We start from the raw sequence: 20,620 nt of genomic DNA on the forward strand, positions 1-20,620 counted from the left end.
CCTGGTTTTGTATTGAAAAGGAAGCTCTTGCCCCTATCTCACCTCTGCATAGCCTTTCGATCAAATTAATCGGAGAAGTTAAGTCACACCCCGTTATTTTTCATTTACACTCGATATGGAAAAAAGTGTCCAGAGTGTTTAATTCGGATATTTATTTAAACGTAACCTCGAGCATATGGCAGAACCCTAAACTATGCATTAATAAGTCCCCTTTCTGTTGGTCAGTTTGGATTGTGAGGGGGGTTAATACACTCGGTGACCTATATGAGAGTGGGTATTGAGACCTTTTGAAAATTTAATAAAACATTTTGGGATTCCCAGATCTCAATTTTATAAGTATTTACAGCTGCGCCACCTACTCTGCACTGTTTTTGGGAGTGGCACGCACCCCCCTAGTGCGGTAGATACTCTGGGAGTGGTGACTACTGCTTTTGGAAAAGGTCATGAGGCATCAGTGTATTACTCCCTGCTAATTCAGAGTCTGGGGGACGGAGCTTTAAATTCCCTCAAAAAAATTATGGGAGGAAGACTTAAATTTGTTTTTGGAGGAGGGAGTGTGGGCTAGGATTCTTAAAAACGTCAAGTCTACATCTAGAGATGTAAGGGTGCGCCTTATGCAATTTAAGATTCTACATAGATTTTATTGGACCCCTTCTAAACTGTATAAGCTTGGTCTTAAGGACACACCCACCTGCTGGCGATGCCATTTAGAAGATGGAGACACCAGCCATGTTTTTTGGGGGTGTCGTAAGATACAGGAGTTCTGGTTGAGGGTCCAGAATTTTATGGCCGATGTATTGGGTACTCGGATCTCCTTTTGCCCCAGGCTCTGTATTTTGGGTCGGTCATTGATGTAGGAGATAAGTACATGAAGAATTGGATCCTGGCCAGTGTTATGGTGGGCAGACAGGTTATCCTTAGAGGATGGAAGTCAGCTGGAGCCCCCTTGTTTCGTGAGTGGTGCGAGGAGATGGGCAGGGTAGCAGCTTGGGAAGAGTTGTCATATAGAAGGCTAGGCAATATGGATATGTTCATCAGGAGTTGAGGCAGCTATTTGGCCTTTTTGGAGGGCTCTCGGGGAGGGGCAGTGGAGGGAGACGTGTTGTTTTAAATGTGTATGTTGTAGCTTTTTTGTTTTTGAACATATACTTTTTTGAAATGTATTTCTAAATATTTTCTTCTGTTTTATTGTTTGTTTGTGTGTCTTTGTCAATTGTATTTGACCACTGGGGTATCTGTTTGTGTTGGGTGGTGGGGTGGGGTGGTTAATGTTCGGGAGGAAGGGTTGTAAATAATATAATGTGATTCCAAATATTCTGTTATTATATATATATATATATATATATATATATATATATATATATATATATATATACATATATATATATATATATATATATATATATATATATATATATATATATATATATATATATATATATTATATGGAATCAATAAAAACTTTTAATAACAAAAAATAACTTAAATTTCAGATAAAAACTAGTGGTACACAAATCAGTGTTTTTGAGTGAATCTTTTAAGTGAATGCAAGGGCATAGATTTGGCTTGAACATTGGGGGGTTGCAGCGTGAAGCATTTACATGTTTCCATTGATCGTGGTATAAATAATGGGTACCTTCTTGTTTTGATTACACCCCCCCCCCCCACCCCCAATCCCCCCTGCAGTGAATGAATCGTTTTGTTCACTTCTATTGATTCAGTGCTGAACAACTTTTAGTCAATGATTGAATGACTCACTCATAAAGGATGCTTATTTGTCAACACCTGCTGGAACAAGTATGCAATCTCCAGAAATGGAGACTAAACGAATCAGTGAATGAAATCAAAATGAATTATGAATCAAAATCCCCACCACTATTTGGAAAGTCTCAAAAGAAAAGCAGTGAGCAAAAAGTAAAGCATCCCAGTGCTTTTGGACTACAGTACTCTTTGAACGCCGCTAGTCCAATCATTCGCAAGGACCAAAACCAGAGACTATTTAGCCTGAGATGGAGCATTTGTATTAAAATGAATGGGAGAAATTGTAACACATTTAATATGGCGGATGTTGAACAAGAAGTCCCATCTTACAGGTAAAAGAGCCAATCACCTTTTAGATACAGACAACACCTGTCAGTGAACTCGAGAAAGAATGTGCATGTGCATTAGCTGGGCCAGCCCGAATATTTATTTATTTATTTTTCTTTTTTATTTATTTTTGCTTGATCTGAACTAAAGAACAACAATTTAAGATACTGTTATGAAAATCCAAAATACTGACCCAAGTAGAGTTTAATTCCCTAAACTAATGCTGGTTTCACAGTTGCCCAGCTGTTACGACTCTGAGTCCACTGAGAAGTTGGCATTGTCCTGCCCGACAGTCGATACTCACTCAGACCAGAGAATCTTGTATCCTGCTATTCCATGCTAACGATTTTACCATAATACTTATTTCATATCTAGACTCATGCTGAAGCATAATAACTCAGTCGGACTCTAGTTTCTCTTTGTCTCATTTATTAGTATACGGCTGGAGAGATCTCTTTACAGCAGAGACTCTATGGAACAAAAAAAGCTTTTATACATGATTGCATATGTAACTCCCATAATACTTGTTTACTTCATTCTGATTGGTTAAAAACCCATTTCAAGGGTAAAATAATATGTGTGCATGTTTAACACAGACAAGTAAGTAGACAGTTCCTGTTTTTTGTTATGTCAATGTGTAAAAACAGACACAAATCTTGCCATGGAAACTTGCAGTTCCCTATATTCCCAGACATACATCATGTTCCAGACATCCTCTCTAAACATTTATAAACATTTCTTTACTGTCTTATGACTCTCTCTCATGCTCGTTACTTAGACTTTCATGCTTGTCACCCCAGAAAATCCATCACAATACCATTGTTGTCAAATTTTACTTCTGATTTGAAATATGTTCTTTGATTGTAATAATGACCTACCGTTTTGGAGATTTCGGTCTTTCCCCATTCAAGTAGATAGGGGCTGTACTTGCATGCTGCTTGTATCCATAGAAAAAAGCTGCCTGGGAGTGTTTCCAAGATGGCCGTTAGTGGACTGACTTGAAAGGGACTTTGCCAGAACTAAATGTTGTTAAATGTCTATAATGCACACTTTGCGCAAATGCAAACAAGTGCTACATATGAGAGGCCTTTGTAAAGGTCATTTCTTAGCAAATGAAATAGAAGCAAATATAAAAAGACTTAATATGCATAGTATTTACATTTTATGAGCCTTAATGCATCAGAATAAAACTGATTATTTTGAACTGGTACATTATATGTAGTAAAATTAAATTTTTTGTTGTCCATTAACCCTTGTAGGGGACTGCTGGCTGTTGGCTGCCATTACTTGCCTGACCCTGAATGATATACTCCTACAAAGGGTGGTTCCCCATGACCAGAGCTTCACTGAAAACTATGCTTTCATTTTTCATTTCCAGCAAAACTGGACCTACCTTTATTTCAAACAAAACTTAATATAAAACAAATAAAACAAAAAAGACTTTACTCTCTGATAAATGAAGCACAAACTCCACTATACAAAATTCTATCTGTTTGTGCACCCACATTTCGCTTCAGATCAGGATTAACTTACTTTTCTTTATTCTTGTAGTTCAGGCACTATGGTGAGTGGGTGGATGTGGTTGTGGACGATCAACTTCCCACATACAAAAACCAGTTGGTGTTCACCAGGTCTGGACAGAAGAATGAATTTTGGAGTGCTCTTCTGGAAAAAGCATATGCAAAGTAAGTTCAACAGCTTCGTTTTTTATGTTTTTATCACATAATACTCTATGAAGGTGGCAAAGATCCTTTGTTAGCACCAAAAATCAATACACAATTTGTTTTATTTGTCTGACCCAGGATACATGGCTCTTATGAGGCTTTGAAGGGAGGACTTCACTGGAGGAGTAACAGAGTTCTATGAGATTACAGAGGCACCGAAGGAGTTGTACAACATCATGAGGAAGGCTTTGAAGAGAGGCTCCCTCATGGGTTGCTCCATAGATGTAGGTATCCCTTCTCTTTTAATATAATGAATGCTGTTTAGTGTTATAAACTTGCAAATAAATATGTTTGACATTTTGCTGTTTTGCCAGTTAACCTAAAATGCACCTCATGAGGTAACTAAATTAACTGTTTTTGTTCAATCAAAGAAATTATTTGTTTTACTAAATAAACACAGCCACATTGGGTACACCAATAAAAGTAATTTTTAAGGGTCAGTTCAGGTAGAGATAACAACTGCACATGTTCACTTTTTACAATGCAGATATTCACTTTTTTCCTTTGATTTTCCAAACATATATTTTTTTTTCATCTGACAGAGGCCTAGAGCTTCATCTTATTTATAATGACTTACAATATTAATTATATATAGTTAATGATAACTAATTATTCATGAATTAGGGGGTATGAAACACAGCAAATAAAATTGCCTATAGAAACAATTACAGCAATAATAGAACTTGGACATTAATTTAAACAGGATGATATGTTTTCCTTTAATACTGATTTTTAATTAATTGCCATTTTGCCATTCCTTCCCCATAGACTTTGGTTCCAACAGCTCAGATGACTAAAACTGTATCTGGACTTGTGAGAGGCCATGCATACTCAGTCACTGGAGTTGAGCAGGTGGGGCTGTTATGTACTTGAGAATATGTCACAATTTAGATAGTCTGGAATTTTAAGGATATATACGCAGTCCAAAAATTTAAATCTAACCATTTTTCAATGCAATACCAAAAACCTCAGGGTAAACGTAAGGACGGTAAGGACCTATTGATCCGTCTGGTTCGTGTACGGGACCCATGGGGAGTTGCCCCCCCTCCTGCCTGTAAATCTAATGACTGGGCTGCACTAGCCACCACTCAGCAAGACAAGGAGAGACTCCGACCTACAGAGCAAGGAGAGTTCTGGTAAGTTCTCTTATAATTTATTACTAGGACAAAATTCTGGTTTCAAACAGTTTAGTGATCAATTGACACACTGCGATTTCCTCTCTCTGTTTGAAATATTGCTTCTCATTTGACCTGTGAAATTATATTGGAAAAATTAATGCAATTGATAGTCATAAATGATACCTAATGATACCTCATTCATCTTCTTCTTCTCTCAAGGATGTGCTTTGAGGAATTTCAGAAGAACTTCACCAAACTGGAGATCTGTAATCTGACCCCAGACACTCTGCAGGATGACCAGTTGCTCAAGTGGAATGTGTCAGTGCACGAGGGCCGATGGGTGAAAGGCTGCTCCGCTGGTGGCTGCAGAAACTTTCCAGGTATCCAGTATAATGTTGTGAACATTGGAACATTGTTGATAGACTCATTTGCCCTCATTTAGATGTTGTTGATGGAAACCTGACCTAGCATTTGGCCTCTGATGTGTCAGTGTGAGTTTGAATCCAGCTTGTAACATTTACTGGTCCTGTTTCCTTCCTCCTCTTCACCCCATCATATCCTGTCATCTCTCCAATGTCCCTGTTAATGAAAAGTAATGAATAGGCTAAGAATAATAGATAGATAGATAGACAGACAGACAGACAGACAGACAGAGAGATACCTAGAGATTGTAATCAGAAGTTAATCAGAGGTGAAAGTAACTTCACTTTCTGTGAATCCAAAATCACAATCCCCACACCAATATTCAAACTGCTTTCTGTCCATTTTGTCACAGAAACATATTGGACAAACCCTCAGTACCGTCTGTTTCTTTTGGAGGTGGACACTAAAGAGAAGACCTGCACAGTGGTGGTAGCACTAATGCAGAAGGGCAGGCGAAAAGACTGCTGCTCAGGTGGCACCCTACACAACATTGGGTTCGCCATCTATGAGGTTGGCTGAAGCAAACACATCTTAGACATTGTAAACTTTAATAAAACCAGTTAATTTAGATGTTACTACATGAAGCACATTTTTAAGTTACCTGCAAAAAAAAAAAAGAAACCTTTTTACAGTGCAATATTTCAACTTACTGTAAAGGGGTCATGACATATTCTTTGATATACTCTGTTTTAAGCGTCTTTGGCCCTTTAAGATTTCAATGTAAACGGCCACTGTTATGATTGGCTAACATCCTGCACCCCTTTCAATACAGCCATATTTGAAACACAATCCGAAGAAAATGAACAAACTCCACAAGACCATAACATTTAGAAAATTAATTTCAGGATTAACATATAACGCACATCTAACACATTTCATCTGAATATATTAAACTGTTCACACAGCATCATAAACTATTAAACAGTCAGGACATATGAAATATTCATGAATGAAATTGTTTACTTATGGTCCAGTTGTGTTTTAACTGCTCCTTAGACCTTATTCACACTAGCGCCATCTTTGATTTTTAATGGGAATGACAATGAGGCTGTGAGGGAATTGTCTTTAGATGCAGAAGAAGAAAATTAAGTCATATGTTCTTCATGCTGTTATTTTGCACATTATGAAGTGTGCGTATCCCCTGAGATACGTTGCCAGTTTGAGGGAAGAAAAAGGGTTAATCCACAATATTACACATACACATTTATTACACGTCATACATGCAACCTTAAAGCTAAACTTCTCTCAGTTTTGTTGCACACATAAACACAAACACACACTCACACTCTCTCTCTCTCACACACACACACACACACACACACACACACTCACACACACACACACACACACACACACACACACACACACACACTCACACTCTCTCTCTCTCTCACACACACACACACACTCTCTCACACAAACACTCTCTCTTTCTCTCTCTCTCTCTCTCACACACACACACACACACACACACACACACACACTCACTCACATTCTGTCTCTCTCACACACACACACACACACAAACAGACACACTCTCTCTCTCTCTCTCTCTCTCACACACACACACACACACACACACACACACACTCACTCACACGCACACATACACACACATGTACGATATGTTTTAAAATAAGAGGGGAAGTCAGAAACTCATCATGGTTTGCATTAAATAAAACAGAAATATTGATGACTGAATTTTTTTGTACCTTAATAGGGCAACATATCCTGGGAGATACAACTCATAAAATCCAAAATATATAAAATATTAAAAAAATTCCTTTGGCTATCTGTTACTTAATCCAAATGATATAAAAAGTGACATGAAATTATTTTTTGCTAATCATTTTCCACTCTTGCCTGTTTTAGGGTTAAACGTGGCACAAGATGCATGATAACGGTCAAAGCCGATTGTCTTGTGCATGTTTATGTAGAAAAACATTTAAATCCAGATGTAGTAAGTTAATTCTCCTTTGGAGTAGATGAATCTCCCATGACAGGACCTCTCTCCTCTTCACCTGTGACTGACTGAGCACCAGTGGGCGGGGCCAAGGGTGCAATGACGGAAAATAGGCGTTAATGTCTTGCTAAAGAGACAGTCATATGCAGATGTCTTTGTCCTTGTCACAAGTTCCACAAATTACAAACGAGCTGTTTCTGGAGCTTGGTTTAATTAAAAGCTCTTTTTCTATTAACTGGGGAAGTTTTCAGTTCTGAACATTACAGTATGTTTTTATAGTACAATGACCTCTTATATGTCAAAGGATCAAGGAAAATTTGATTCCTCATGTCATGACCCCTTTAATTAAGCCCACTTAATCTGAAATCATATATATCTGTTTCACTCTAAAAAGTGGAAACCAATTATTATCCCAAGCAGCTATTTCTACCTGGTCTAACCATTAAAATTAGTTTTGTTGGTGTAACCTATGTATTAAGGTTGATTCAGTGATGTTAAATAATATTTCTGACTTGTATATTACCAGTAAAGTTATGTTACAACTCAAACCGCATTTTTTAGGTTAACATTTTTTTTTTCAGTATACTTTTTAAGGCTTGTCACTGAGACACTTCAATTATCCACTGTCTTCCCCAGGTTCCGAAGGAGGTATAAATACACCATGAAGAGACCACACAGATGCCATCCATGATACAGTATATCTGTTTGGTTGCATATCAACATTTTTATTTTATTTTATTTTATTAATGTTTGCCAGTACTTTGTTTAATTTAAGCCCTTCATTCATAAACATTTTAATAATTAGCTACTGCCAAGTTTAATTAAATGAACTATCTATACTTCAATTAGAATTTTAATTTGATTTTAATTTTGAAAAATGACTTCAACAGACATCACCCTATTAAGTCACTCCATATATACAGTAGCATGTCCTGTACACTTTAATAAATGTGGTAAATTGCATCTTTTCCTTGTCCTTAAAATGTTCTCTTTCTACAATCCACATTTTAGATGAAGGGCAACCAGCAACAGCTCCCAAAAGATTTCTTCCTTTATAATGCCTCCAAGGCTCATTGCAAGTCTTACGTCAACATGCGTGAGGTGTTGGAGCGTTTCTGCCTGGCTCCTGGTGAGTATGTCATCGTCCCGTCCACCTTCGATCCTCACAAGGAGAGCTAGTTTCTTCTCAGAGTCTTCTCTGAGAACAGGAGCACATCAGAGTGAGTGTTAAACCTCTAATTCTATATGATTGTAAGTTTAACATTTCGTGATTTCATCATTAAAAAACATGAACTATCATAATATAATGCTTAATAAATCATTAGTTCATGTGCATTCAAATAGATGTATAAGTCATGACACTTCTTAAATTCAGATGTTGTTGTTTTTTTACACATGCTCGTATTTAAATGTACAGTGGCCCAAAAAAGCACTTGGGCACTTTTGGACACTTAAGTCACACTTAAAATGTCTTAAAATATCTGAATGTCATTGCATTTTAAACAAAATATCAAACCATTTTATTCAAACCATCTGCAAACAAATGATACTAGATTGCTTTCAGAACTAACTTCACTTTTCTTAGACATCTTTGCAATTACATTTTACCCACTAGTGTCAAGGTAATTTTTTAGTGGATGTGTACATTTAGTTCCTCTCAAGTTCACACAGGGGTCCTAGCAGAGTAACCACAGGTGAAGTTCAATACATTAACTATGGACATGTTTCACAAAAGTCTGGCAAACAGAAAGTGTCTAAATGTCTTAAAACAAATGTTTTATAATTTTAAATCGAACAAACCTATTTTTTGTGAAATGTGTGCTTGTGCTGTCTTTCTTTAAAATAAATGTTATTTTGTTACATAATGAAAAGACATTCATGCATTTTTAAGTATGGCTTAAATGCCCAAGTACTTATCTGTTAATGACTTTTTACTGAAAGTTATTATAGAGTTTTCCATGCAAGCTCTTGTTTCAAGTGTTTCAGTCAGGCATGTTTTTAAATGACCTCTTGACCTGTATGTGCTCCTGTGCATTTGGCTGACAGCTGCATGTTTTCTCCCAGGGTTATAGATGCAGAGATTGAGACGGAGCCTGTGGTGAGTCAACACCTGTGTCTGTCTATCTATCTGTTTGCCTGGTTCTGTGGCAGCCCACAATATGTCACCCACTCTCTATGCATGTCTAAATCAGTTAATGACCATATGAAGTTGCCTGGAGAATTTTGTGACCATAAGAATTTTGTAATACGCTGCAGCCAGTATAAGAGCCTGATTACCCATATTTACAGTATTTTTGGAACAAATGTCGAAATATTTGGATCAAATTCTAACTGGACTTAAGCTCGTTATTTTAACAGCATGTCCTATTTTTTTTTTTTTTTTTTTTTATGTCACCAAAGAAAATAAAAGGTTTTAAAAAATGTTTCCTAACATGTTTTACTTTCTTGGACCAGCAGACAGATATTCTCAAGAAGAAAATCAAGGTAAAGTAAAAAATGGAAATAAGATTGAGAATCTTTCTGTGGATCCTTCCTTTTAATGTAGATCATAAAAGAACAAGGGAAAAAAAAAAAACATTCTCCAGCAGGATGCTCTATTAATCTCATGATGCTCTACAAATTGGCTATACTGCTGTTGACAGTTTATTTTTTTTTCTGGAAATGTTAATACTGCTTCAGAAAAGAAAATTAGCATGTGCATAAGCTGACATCACAAATGTTCATAATGACACTTAGAATCGTAAAGTATGCAAAAATTTGAAAGGAAAATTGCAAAACTGCCTCTTAGTAACAAAGTCTTAAAAGGCTTAAAATGTAAGAGAAGTCTTAAAAGGCAAAACTCATTATTTTAATGAGATCTAAATACCCTGTTTAAAAAGCAAATATTAAGCTGATTGGTCTTTTTTTAAGTAGCCTACGTTTTAAGTATGTTAACACCTTCTGTTTTTAAAGCTTTTAAATTCAAATTCAGTTTCAAAATTCAGTTTAAATTTGGATCTTATTTCACTTATAAATCAAAAACCTTGACTCTAAAAACCTATTAGAAACTCCTTGGGGAGGGGGGCCTGGGTAGCTCAGCGAGGACTGACGCCAACCACCACCCCTGGAGTCGAGAGTTCAAATCCAGGGTGTGCTGAGTGACTCTAGCCAGTTCTCCTAAGCAACCAAATTGGCCCAGTTGCTAGGGAGGGTAGAGTCACATGGTGTATCCTCCTCGTAGTCACGATTAGTGGTTCTCGCTCTCAGTGGGGCGCGTGGTAAGTTGTGCGTGGATCGCGGAGAGTAGCATGAGCCTCCACATGCTGTGAGTCTCCGCGGTGTCATGCACAGCGAGCCACGTGATAAGATGTGCAGAATGACGGTCTCAGAAGCGGAGGCAACTGAGACTTGTCCTCCGCCACCCAGATTGAGGGGAGTAATCGCACCACCACAAGAACCTACTAAGTAGTGGGAATTGGGCATGCCAAATTGGGGAGAAAAGGGGATAAAAAAAATAAAAAAAAGAAACTCCTTGGGGAACCGCATGGTGAATCAGCTTTTCGTTTTGGCCTTCAAATCGATATAATGACTGAACATTCAATATGTTTAATACATTGTTAAAAAAAATAACATAACACTTTTTCATTTTTAAAATTCTCATTTTCTCATTTTTAGCCATTTAAAACTCTTGAGGAGGAGACCGAAGAGGAAAAACAATTCAGGGCTATATTTCAGCAGATCGCTGGAGATGTGAGTGCAAGGATGGAACTTCATCTATGAACTTCATAGCATCCTTTCTAAACCATACTCTAATAGTGACACCATTATTTCGACTCTGTTGCTCTTTGCAGGACATGCAGATTAATGCCAATGAACACAGGATTGTCCTTAACAGGGTGGTTGCCAAACGTTAGTGGAATCTCCTGTTCTGCTACTGCTTTATTGGTACTGTCTATATCTATCTATATATTGTTTATCAAAATTACTGCTCTTTCTCTTCTCAGATAAAGAGCTAAAAACAGAGGGTTTCAGTCTGGAAAGCTGCAGAAGTATGATTGCACTCATGGATGTATCCTTTGCTAGATGTGCTGTGCATTATGGGTAAATAATATACGTATGTTGTGTACTACTTCAGAACAATGTTAGAAATTAACTTTTATGTTAAAGGACAAAAAATGTGCCCCTTGGATTTGATTTTCAGCTAAAATGCTGTCCTCTTTGAAGGCTTTTTTTTGTTCTTAACATTTAAAACATAAACAGCCTCATCTGTTGATGACAAATACTTTTTTAATCAAATATTTAATTCAAATGTATTTATTACCTCTTATCCTAAGAATTAAATCAACATCAACTCATATTTATTACCATAATATGTATAACAAGGACTTTAAAAGAATATTAAACTATATCATCTGTTACAAATTTAAAAAACATAAGAATTCATTATGAGGGCATTTTTGCCCCGAAAGTTTGAGTTTCAAGAGCATTTTTGTCATTTTCGGTGGCATATTTGCCCCAAGCCCCCCTTATTTTTTGACTCCGCTTCGGAACCATATAAAGAAAATCACAGTAGCTCACTTATTCTCTGTTGCCTTGGTTGTTACAGTTAAACATGCAACCAGCTTATATGGACAGTAAATAACAGTGATAAGGATAGAAACACTGTTACAAGTGGCCAAGATACTGTATATTTTGTGTCAGTTTGGTGGTCATTTCAAGTGAATCCCAGTGCAGAGACTCAAATAATATTTCAAGCACTCCAAAGGGTAAATTATACTTTCTTTTTTTTTTTTTTTTTTAACTAAGACTTTAGAGCTACAAACAAAAAGCTCTACAAGAAGTGCAAAGCTATCAAAAATCTCAAACTGACACCACCCAGAGGATCAACAAAGTTCACAGTGGAACCATTATAATAAGAGACAGCAACTGTGGTAGACCGGTCAGCATAAACAAACAAGTTCACAAGTAAAGTAAAATTATTGTGGTTATGGGGGCGTGGTTGTGTGTCTGTCTATGGGAGAGAGGGAGTGGAGACGAGCCACACCACTCCCTCTCTCCTGCAGACAGACACACAACCACGCCCCCATCACCACAATTATGTCCTACTATTACTTTCTAGAGTTGATGTCGCCCCCTGGTGGCCTGGATGACATGACAAACACTGATATGTAAATATACAGTACTGGACATATTTGTTATTTACATATTTATCTTAACCATGAAACCTTAGACTGATGGAACAGGCCATCTAAACCTTCAAGAGTTTAATCACTTATGGAACAAGATTAAAAAATGGAAAGTATGCCAATATTCTCACATTCTAAAGTGTGTGAAAGAGGACCTTTAGCAAACAATGCATGTTCTTGTTTTATTACACTGTGCATATGTATTTGCCATTTATTGTTTCTCTGACCACTACTTGTAGTTGGTGTTCACACGTTACGACACAATCCAGTACAAATCCAGTACAATCAGCAGTTTTGAGATGAGGAATGCTCTAACTGAAGCAGGTGAAGCAGCCACACACCTCATAGTTACTTGTCATTTGCTGCTATACAGTTTGATATTGTGTGGTTTTATGTGCTCTGGGAACCTGAACTTTTAGTACCCAGACACCTGAGTAGGTTTCTGTCCCTCAGGTTTTCAACTCAACAATCAGCTCTATGACATCATTGCCATGAGATATGCCAATGAACACCTGGAGCTGGATTTTGACAGCTACATTAGCTGCTTAGTACGACTTGAGGGAATGTTCAGTAAGTGTACATTTAACTGTTAATGTTTTTTGTTTGAAGTGACATTTGTTTACTAAAGTATCTTTAAGTTGCAATATAACCAGTATTTTGAGATGCTGAGAATGGGCAGACTTCCCCTTTTAACAGCTGTAAGATACTTATAATAAAGGGGAATCTCTTACAGGGGCATTTAGGGCTTTTGACAAGGATGGAGATGGCCTTATCAAGCTGAATGTTTTTGAGGTAAGCTGCATGCATTTAAATAAAGGTCATATGTGTTCTGATCACTGCAGGCTATTGATATTTCTTACACACTCCTATTTTCTATATTATATGCACAGTGGCTTCAACTGACCATGTATGCCTAAGGAAAATAAGTGGACCTTTCCAATTTTCAGCCTCCATTATGTGGAGCATTACAGAAAGAAAAAGAAGATTTTAGTCAATTACAGCACACCGCTGTGGCCTTTCCGTTAGAGAATGCACACTTTATAGTGCGATGAAAAGTTCTAAATCTTCAGAGGATTGTGGCCTGGGAAATCTTCAGAGGAATCTAGGTTGATGACGAGCAATAGGATGGACCATTAGCCCATTAAACTTTTTGGTCTGACTCAACAAACGTTTCCCTGACATTTTTAGCCTCAGTCTCATGAGAATTCATCACAGTACAATGAGGAGGCGAATTCGTACCAATTCGTGCGATTTACACATCAACCAATCTCATACACTTCACAAACACGTGTTTTGGAACCCTGAAGTGCTTTCTTCTGTATTACACATCAGGGCTTTTAACATAATTTATATGCTTATGTTTATGCTCTGGGTAGGGTAAGGTATTACACTCTATGGTTATGTTCAGAGATGGGGTTTGGGTTAGAGTTACAAAAACAGTTTTGGATTAAATGTACAACTGTTTGTCAATAAATGTGTATCAGTAACGGTTGTATTTGGTTAGATTTTATGAGGTGGAGTGCCACCTCTTTTGTGCAGGCATTTTCCATACCCGACAAAGCACCAGCACAAACGCAATATCCACAACTGCTTCAGCTCAACAGAGGGAAAACATGAAGCCTATCTCTGAATGAGGCATTTACAGTTAATTCTGTATTCTGTGTTTAGTGTACGTCATAACTAAAAAAAAAATAAATAAATAATAAAACTAAAAAAAACCCTATGGAAACTAACTAAATAAAATTGTTTGCATTTCTCCAAGAGTGGGTTATTTCTCTATAAGATAATTTAACCACAAATAGAACTAAATGTGAAATTGCTCACACGTTCACTAGTGATTGCCACACAATGCACTACATAGGAAATAGGGAGCGATCAATTAGATCAGCCTGTGCTTAAATGGATAGTTCACCCAAAAGTGAAATTTCTCTTATCATTTACTCACCCCCATGCCATCCCAGATGTGTATGACTTCCTTTCTTCAGCAGAACACAAACGAAGATTTTTAGAAAAATATCTCAGTTCTGTTGGTCCTCACAATGTAAGTGAATGGTGATCAGACCTTTATAGCTCAAAAAATCAATATGACTCCAGTGTTTAAATCCATATATTCAGAACCAAGGTTATTATTGTAAACTAAAACTAAATGTAAAAATTTTTTTTGTAAACTGAAATAAAAAAATCAACAAATTTGGAAAAACTCAGACTAAACTAAAATAAATTTTCATGGCTCTGAAAAAACGAAAATAAAAATCTTTAAAAAATATTTATTTTCGTTTTTGTTGCGATAGGTTTTTAAACCTTTAAACCCACTATCACCTTAACATGAAGGTGCCATTAGGTGGCGATGGCACAGGCAGATGGCCTATTGCCCTCATTACATTAGCAAAGACAGAGTGGGAGGGAATCACTACAGTACATCATGGAGAGAAGCAAAGAAGGTAGAAAATTAGGGTGACCAGAAGTCGGTCCCGGATTTACAAGGTGTGTCCCGTCATTTTGGTTTCAGCTGTTAGGCTCACTGATTTTCATTTTATTTTATTTATTTTTTTATTAAATATCCTCAATGTCCATCTTGGTATCATGTCCGGTATCAATTGCAGGAAAGGGAAGATATTTTATTGCATTGCACATTGATTTGACGATACTTTAATTCTATCAATCTGCAGCAATTCGCTCAGAATCTATCTGGTTACCATGACAACGACTCAAGCGCTTGGCGCTCTCTGCTGCTCTCTGTCATCATCCAACGCAAATTAGAAATGCCCAAATGAAAATGCATGTTCAACAAGCTGAAAGAATACGATCTATTTCTTTGCACAACACGTGAAAATGCAATTGAAATGTTTTGCTGTTACTGTAAATGTTCACTTTCCCATGGCCACAGTGTTAAATAAGGTCATATGCAGGTCATATTCATACAGCTGTATTTTTTTTTTTTTTTTTTTAAATAGTACAAGCACTTAAATGTGGAAATATGGAACTGTATTTTAACTTTTAAGTTCCAATGTTGCAAATGTTGTGTAAAAATGTGTAGCTGACAAGAAATGTCAAGCACTGACAAATATATGTGGTTAAAATCATATAAAACAATATAAATTAAAATAACATTTCACATACTAAAAGATGTTATATTGAATTTAGCTATATTTTAATACAATGTATGTACATAAACTCAGCAAAAAAAGAAACGTCCTCTCGCTTTCAACTGCTTTTATTTTCAGCAAACTTAACATGTAAATATTTGTATGAACATAAAAAGATTCAACAACTAAGACATAAACTGAACAAGTTTCACAGACATGTGACTAACAGAAATGGAATAATGTGTCCCTGAACAAATGGGGGGTCAAAATCAAAAGTAACTGTCAGTATCTGGTGTGGCCACCAGCTGCATTATGTACTGCAGTGCATCTCCTCCTCATGGACTGCACCAGATTTGCCAGTTCTTGCTGTGAGATGTTACCCCACTATTCCAACATGGCACTTGCAAGTACCAGGACATTTCTGGGGGGGAATGGCCCTAGCCCTCACCCTCCAATCCAACAGGCCCCAGATGTGCTCAATGGGATTGAGATCCGGGCTCTTCGCTGGCCATGGCAGAACACTGACATTCCTGTCTTGCAGGAAATCACGCACAGAACGAGCAGTATGGCTGGTGGCATTGTCATGTCAGGATGAGCCTGCAGGAAGGGTACCACATGGGGGAGGAGGATGTCTGCCCTGTAACGCACAGCGTTGAGATTGCCTGCAATGACAACAAGCTCAGTCCGATGATGCTGTGACACACCACCCCAGACTATGACGGACCCTCCACCTCCAAATCGATCCTGCTCCAGAGTACAGGCCTTGGTGTAACACTCATTCCTTCGACGATAAATGCGAGTCCGACCATCACCCCTGGTGAGACAAAACCGCGACTCGTCAGTGAAGTGCACTTTTTGCCAGTCCTGTCTGGTCCAGCGAAGGTGGGTTTGTGCCCATAGGCGACATTGTTGTCGGCGATGTCTGGTAAGGACCTGCCTTACAACAGGCCTACAAGCCCTCAGTCCAACCTCTCTCAGCCTATTGCAGACAGTCTGAGCACAGATGGAGGGATTGTGCGTTCCTTGTGTATCTCGGGCAGTTGTTGTTGCCATCCTGTACCTGTCCTGCAGGTGTGATATTCGGATGTACCAATCCTGTGCAGGTGTTGTTACACATGGTCTGCCACTTCGAGGAAGATCAGCTGTCCTTCCTGTTTCCCTGTAGCGCTGTCTTAGGCGTCTCACAGAATGGATGTTGTAATTTATTGCCCTGGACACATCTGCAGTCCTCATGCCTCCATGCAGCATGCCTAAGGCACGTTCACGCAGATGAGCAGGGACCCTGGGCATCTTTATTTTGGTGTTTTTCAGAGTCAGTAGAAAGGTCTCTTTAGTGTCCTAAGTTTTTATAACTGTGACCTTAATTGCCTACCGTCTGTAAGCTGTTAGTGTCTTAACGACCGTTCCACAGGTGCATGTTCATTAATTGTTTATGGTTCATTGAACATGCATGGAAAACATTGTTTAAACCCTTTACAATAAAGATCTGTAAAGTTATTTGGATTTTTACAAAATTATCTTTAAAATAAAGTGTCCTGAAAAAGGGACGTTAAACTGTTAATATATATATATACACATACACCGATCAGCCGCAACATTAAAACAACCTGCCTAATATTGTGCAGGTCCCCTCGTGCCACCAAAACGGCGCCAACCCAATCTGAGATGCTGTTCTTCTCACCACAATTGTACAGAGCGGTTATCTGAGTTACCGTACACTTTGTCAGTTCGAACCAGTCTGGCCATTCTCTGTTGACCTCTCTCAACAACAAGGCGTTTTTGTCCACAGAATTGCCGCTCAAAGAATATTTTTTGTTTTAGGCACCATTCGGAGTAAATTCTAGAGACTGTTGTTTGTGAAAATCCCAGGAGATCAGCAGTTACAGAAATACTCAAACCAGCCTATCTGGCACCAACAATCATGCCACGGAGTTAACTTCACAACACAATGATTAAAAGCTAATAAAAGAGCTACAAGAAAAGTGAACACTTGCGTGTTTTAGATGTTGTGTCATTTGTCTCTGGATTCAGATGAGTCGTATTTAAAATATCCTGGAAATAAAGTAAATAGAGTAAAACTTTTTATACATTGGATTTCAGTTACTTGTTACAACTTTTTCTAAAATTCTCATACCATTTTTTCCTCTTGGAGCAGGTTTTAAAGCTGTTGTGATCCTCCAGTTTTATTTCTCCAGGTGTGTCATTCTCATTTGATTTCTCTTTCTTAACCCATACAGTACAATGAGACTGAACTTCTTCACAGATCTCTAAACTTTGACACTCATTTGTATTGTAGGTTCCTGAAGTCTCACTCTCAAACACCTTAACCAGTGAAGTTACAGATGGAAAAGAGGCAACATATGGCTCTTGTGCATTAATGCTTTCTCTAGAGGAAAATTGTGAAAGAGATGTTAAGAAGGTGGTCTAAATGTCACAGTCCGATTTTTGTCAAGTTGACCTAAAAGACCTAGATAATTCGATTGTCACTTGGCTTCGGCCAGCACGTATACAGGTATGTACGTTAATCAGACTACAACACAGCACTAAAGTGTGGTTCCGGAAGTAAATATCACATTCATTTTTTCCATTGGGGAATTGATTTTTAATGCTAACTTTCAAAACTTTAAAGACAGACCTACTGTGAGTTTCAAGGTTATTAATCAATAGTATATGCTTGTGTTTAAGCCATTAGTCCTTGTTATTAAAACTTCATTTTTTTACTTTTTTACATTTGTTTAATAGCTGAATTTCTGGTGAAGTACACATTAAACATTATCTCTAAAGTAAACGATCAACCAATCACAGAATTACAGCAAAGCGCGCAAAAACAGCTATGCAGCGATCACCCACTCCAATGATGCACTCTGAATGAGGCAGATGAGTCAGTCTCCCTTGTAAGAAATCACAGTCTGCCTCTGAATTTCACTCAACCCAATTTGTGCGTACACAGCTTCAACCCAGATGGCTTAATTATCATAGAGACGAGCTAATATCATCCACACCTTTGTCACAACACATGGGTCATCACTTTCTCAGAGACATCAAACAATTACAGCATGGGAGCAGCAATGGGCCATCGAGAACCATCCCAGATGACAGGGCACCACAAATTTTGCCAAATCTAATTTACATTAGGAGCATTACTTCGTTTACATCCAAAGCATATACTCATTTACATTATTGGCAGCAAACTGTTTTTACACACTACATAAAGGTTTGAGTATACAGTGTTCATACTTCAGTCTGACTCTGCTGAATCCAAAGTGCTTTGTGTACTTTGTCACTGCTACACTGCAATAAAGACATTAGCATCTTCAACCAAAGACCAAGACGTCCGTTCTGTCCTTTGTGTATTTCTTTCCTTACATCCTACACTCTCAAAATACTGAATAAAATCGGAATATTTTTCAATGCAATCAAAAATATTGTTATTAAACTTATAAGCAACATTATAATTACACTTTATCAAGTACACCTGTACACCTACTTATTCATGCAATCATCTAATCAGCCAATCAAGTGGCAGCAGGCAATGCGAACTCAGTGATTTCAACCATGGCATGATTTTTGGTGTTAGATGGGCTGGTTTGAATATTTCTGTAACTGTTGATCTCCTGGGATTTTCACGCACAACAGTCATCAGAGTTTACTCGGAATGATGCCTAAAACAAAAAACATCCAGTGAGCGGCAGTTCTGCGGACAGAAATGCCTTGTTGATGAGAGAGGTCAAAAGAGAATAGACTGGTTCTGACAGAAACTACTGTAACTATGATAACCACTCTGTACAATTGTAGTGAGCAGAATTACAGCCTGAGCTTTCTGTTCTTGGCTGACAGAAGTAGAACCCAACGTGGTCTTCTGCTGTTGTAGCCCATTCGCCTCAAGGTTTGACATGTTGTGCATTCTGAGATGCTATTCTGCTCACTACAATTGTACAGAGGGGAAATCTGAGTTACCGTAGCCTTTCTGTGAGCTCGAACCAGTCTGGCCATTCTCCGTTGACCTCTCTCATCAACAAGGCATTTCTGTCCGCAGAACTGCCGCTCACCGGACATTTTTGGCTTTAACCACCATTCGGAGTAAACTCTAGAGACTGTTATGTATGAAAATCCCAGGAGATCAGCAGTTACAGAAATACTCAAACCAGCCTGTCTGGCATCAACAATCATGCCACGGTCCAAATCACTGAGATCACATTTTTCCCCCATTCTGGTGGTTGATGTGAATATTAACTGAAGCTCCTGAACCGTAACTCCATGATTTTATGCACTGCACTGCTGCCACACGATTGGCTGATTAGATAATCACATGAATATATAGGTGTACAGGTGTACCTAATAAAGTGGTCGGTCCATGGCTTAAAACTACTTTTAGTAAGGATTTTATGAAATCCCTATGGAAAAAATTAATAGGAAAAAGCTTCAGAAAACAACACAGATGAAGAAGAGGGCAGACAGAGGTGAAAGACAGAGGAGACAAGCAACATGTATTAACCTGTCATGTATACTTGGTCAGGCACACTAAGATTGTAGCTAGATTATGCAAAAACCGCCGTAGCTTGATTATAACTGTGCATGTAAACAAAATGACAGTAAACCACAGTGTCTTGTAGCTCATTGCTTTACTCACCAAGGCATGCCCTGCCTTGCCACTTCTGCCCCTTTTCCATCAGGGGTGGGACATCTACCACAAGTAGGCATTCAAGTTGGATTCTCTGATGTGATATCAAGACAAAGTCTTTTCTCAAGTGGGAAGTTTGAAATGTCCATATCAAATATTACCTAATTTCTCCTTTTAGGCAGTTTCTGGTTAAGCTGTCTGGATGTTGAATGGTTCTGTTGTAATTTTTCCAAAGTGGAGAAAAGATTGCATGTTGGTGGCAACTGCTAACTTGTGAACGCCTCATTCAATGGGACAGGTATTGTAAAATGACTCTGATTCTTGTTCTCCATCTGGCAATTCTGAATTACGATATATTTTTTTGCTTTCTGCTTCCTTTTGCTTTCTGTCTGCTTTTTCACATTTATAAAATGTTAAATCAAAATGATCTTA

The 20,620-nt window shown here is 37.9% G+C and overlaps 1 protein-coding gene across 5 annotated transcripts; it reads left to right on the forward strand.

The window, feature by feature from the left end:
- Positions 1-3,515: 3,515 nt before the first annotated feature.
- Positions 3,516-18,872, forward strand: LOC127416481 (calpain-3-like). 5 transcript variants are annotated; one of them, XM_051655872.1, is made up of 11 exons: positions 7,998-8,011; positions 8,328-9,414; positions 9,771-9,800; positions 10,971-11,045; positions 11,147-11,204; positions 11,300-11,364; positions 12,526-12,594; positions 12,721-12,805; positions 12,935-13,051; positions 13,215-13,273; positions 13,372-14,194. In XM_051655872.1, exons 2-11 carry the CDS (start codon positions 9,367-9,369, stop codon positions 13,396-13,398), a joined length of 633 nt encoding a protein of 210 aa, XP_051511832.1. In that variant the 5' UTR covers positions 7,998-8,011; positions 8,328-9,366; the 3' UTR covers positions 13,399-14,194. The 5 variants fall into 5 exon arrangements, with proteins under 5 accessions (XP_051511833.1, XP_051511832.1, XP_051511834.1 ...); XM_051655874.1 differs by having other exon boundaries at positions 9,774-9,800; XM_051655870.1 differs by lacking the exons at positions 7,998-8,011; positions 8,328-9,414; positions 13,372-14,194 and adding exons at positions 17,723-17,762; positions 17,864-18,872 and having other exon boundaries at positions 9,626-9,800.
- The last annotated feature ends 1,748 nt before the right edge of the window (positions 18,873-20,620 follow it).

This window comes from Myxocyprinus asiaticus, chromosome 25 (assembly GCF_019703515.2).
Source record: "Myxocyprinus asiaticus isolate MX2 ecotype Aquarium Trade chromosome 25, UBuf_Myxa_2, whole genome shotgun sequence".
In the NCBI taxonomy this organism is placed as follows: Eukaryota; Metazoa; Chordata; class Actinopteri; order Cypriniformes; family Catostomidae; genus Myxocyprinus; species Myxocyprinus asiaticus.

What these genes read in the sequence shown, in the direction of transcription:
- LOC127416481 (XM_051655869.1), top strand. Translation starts at nt 9,705, where the DNA reads ATGTCACCAAAGAAAATAAAAGGTTTTAAAAAATGTTTCCTAACATGT. An exon ending in TTCTCAAGAAGAAAATCAAG is followed by an intron (nt 9,801 to 10,970) that starts GTAAAGTAAAAA and finishes TCTCATTTTTAG; the next exon opens with CCATTTAAAACTCTTGAGGA. An exon ending in ACGACTTGAGGGAATGTTCA is followed by an intron (nt 13,052 to 13,214) that starts GTAAGTGTACAT and finishes AATCTCTTACAG; the next exon opens with GGGCATTTAGGGCTTTTGAC.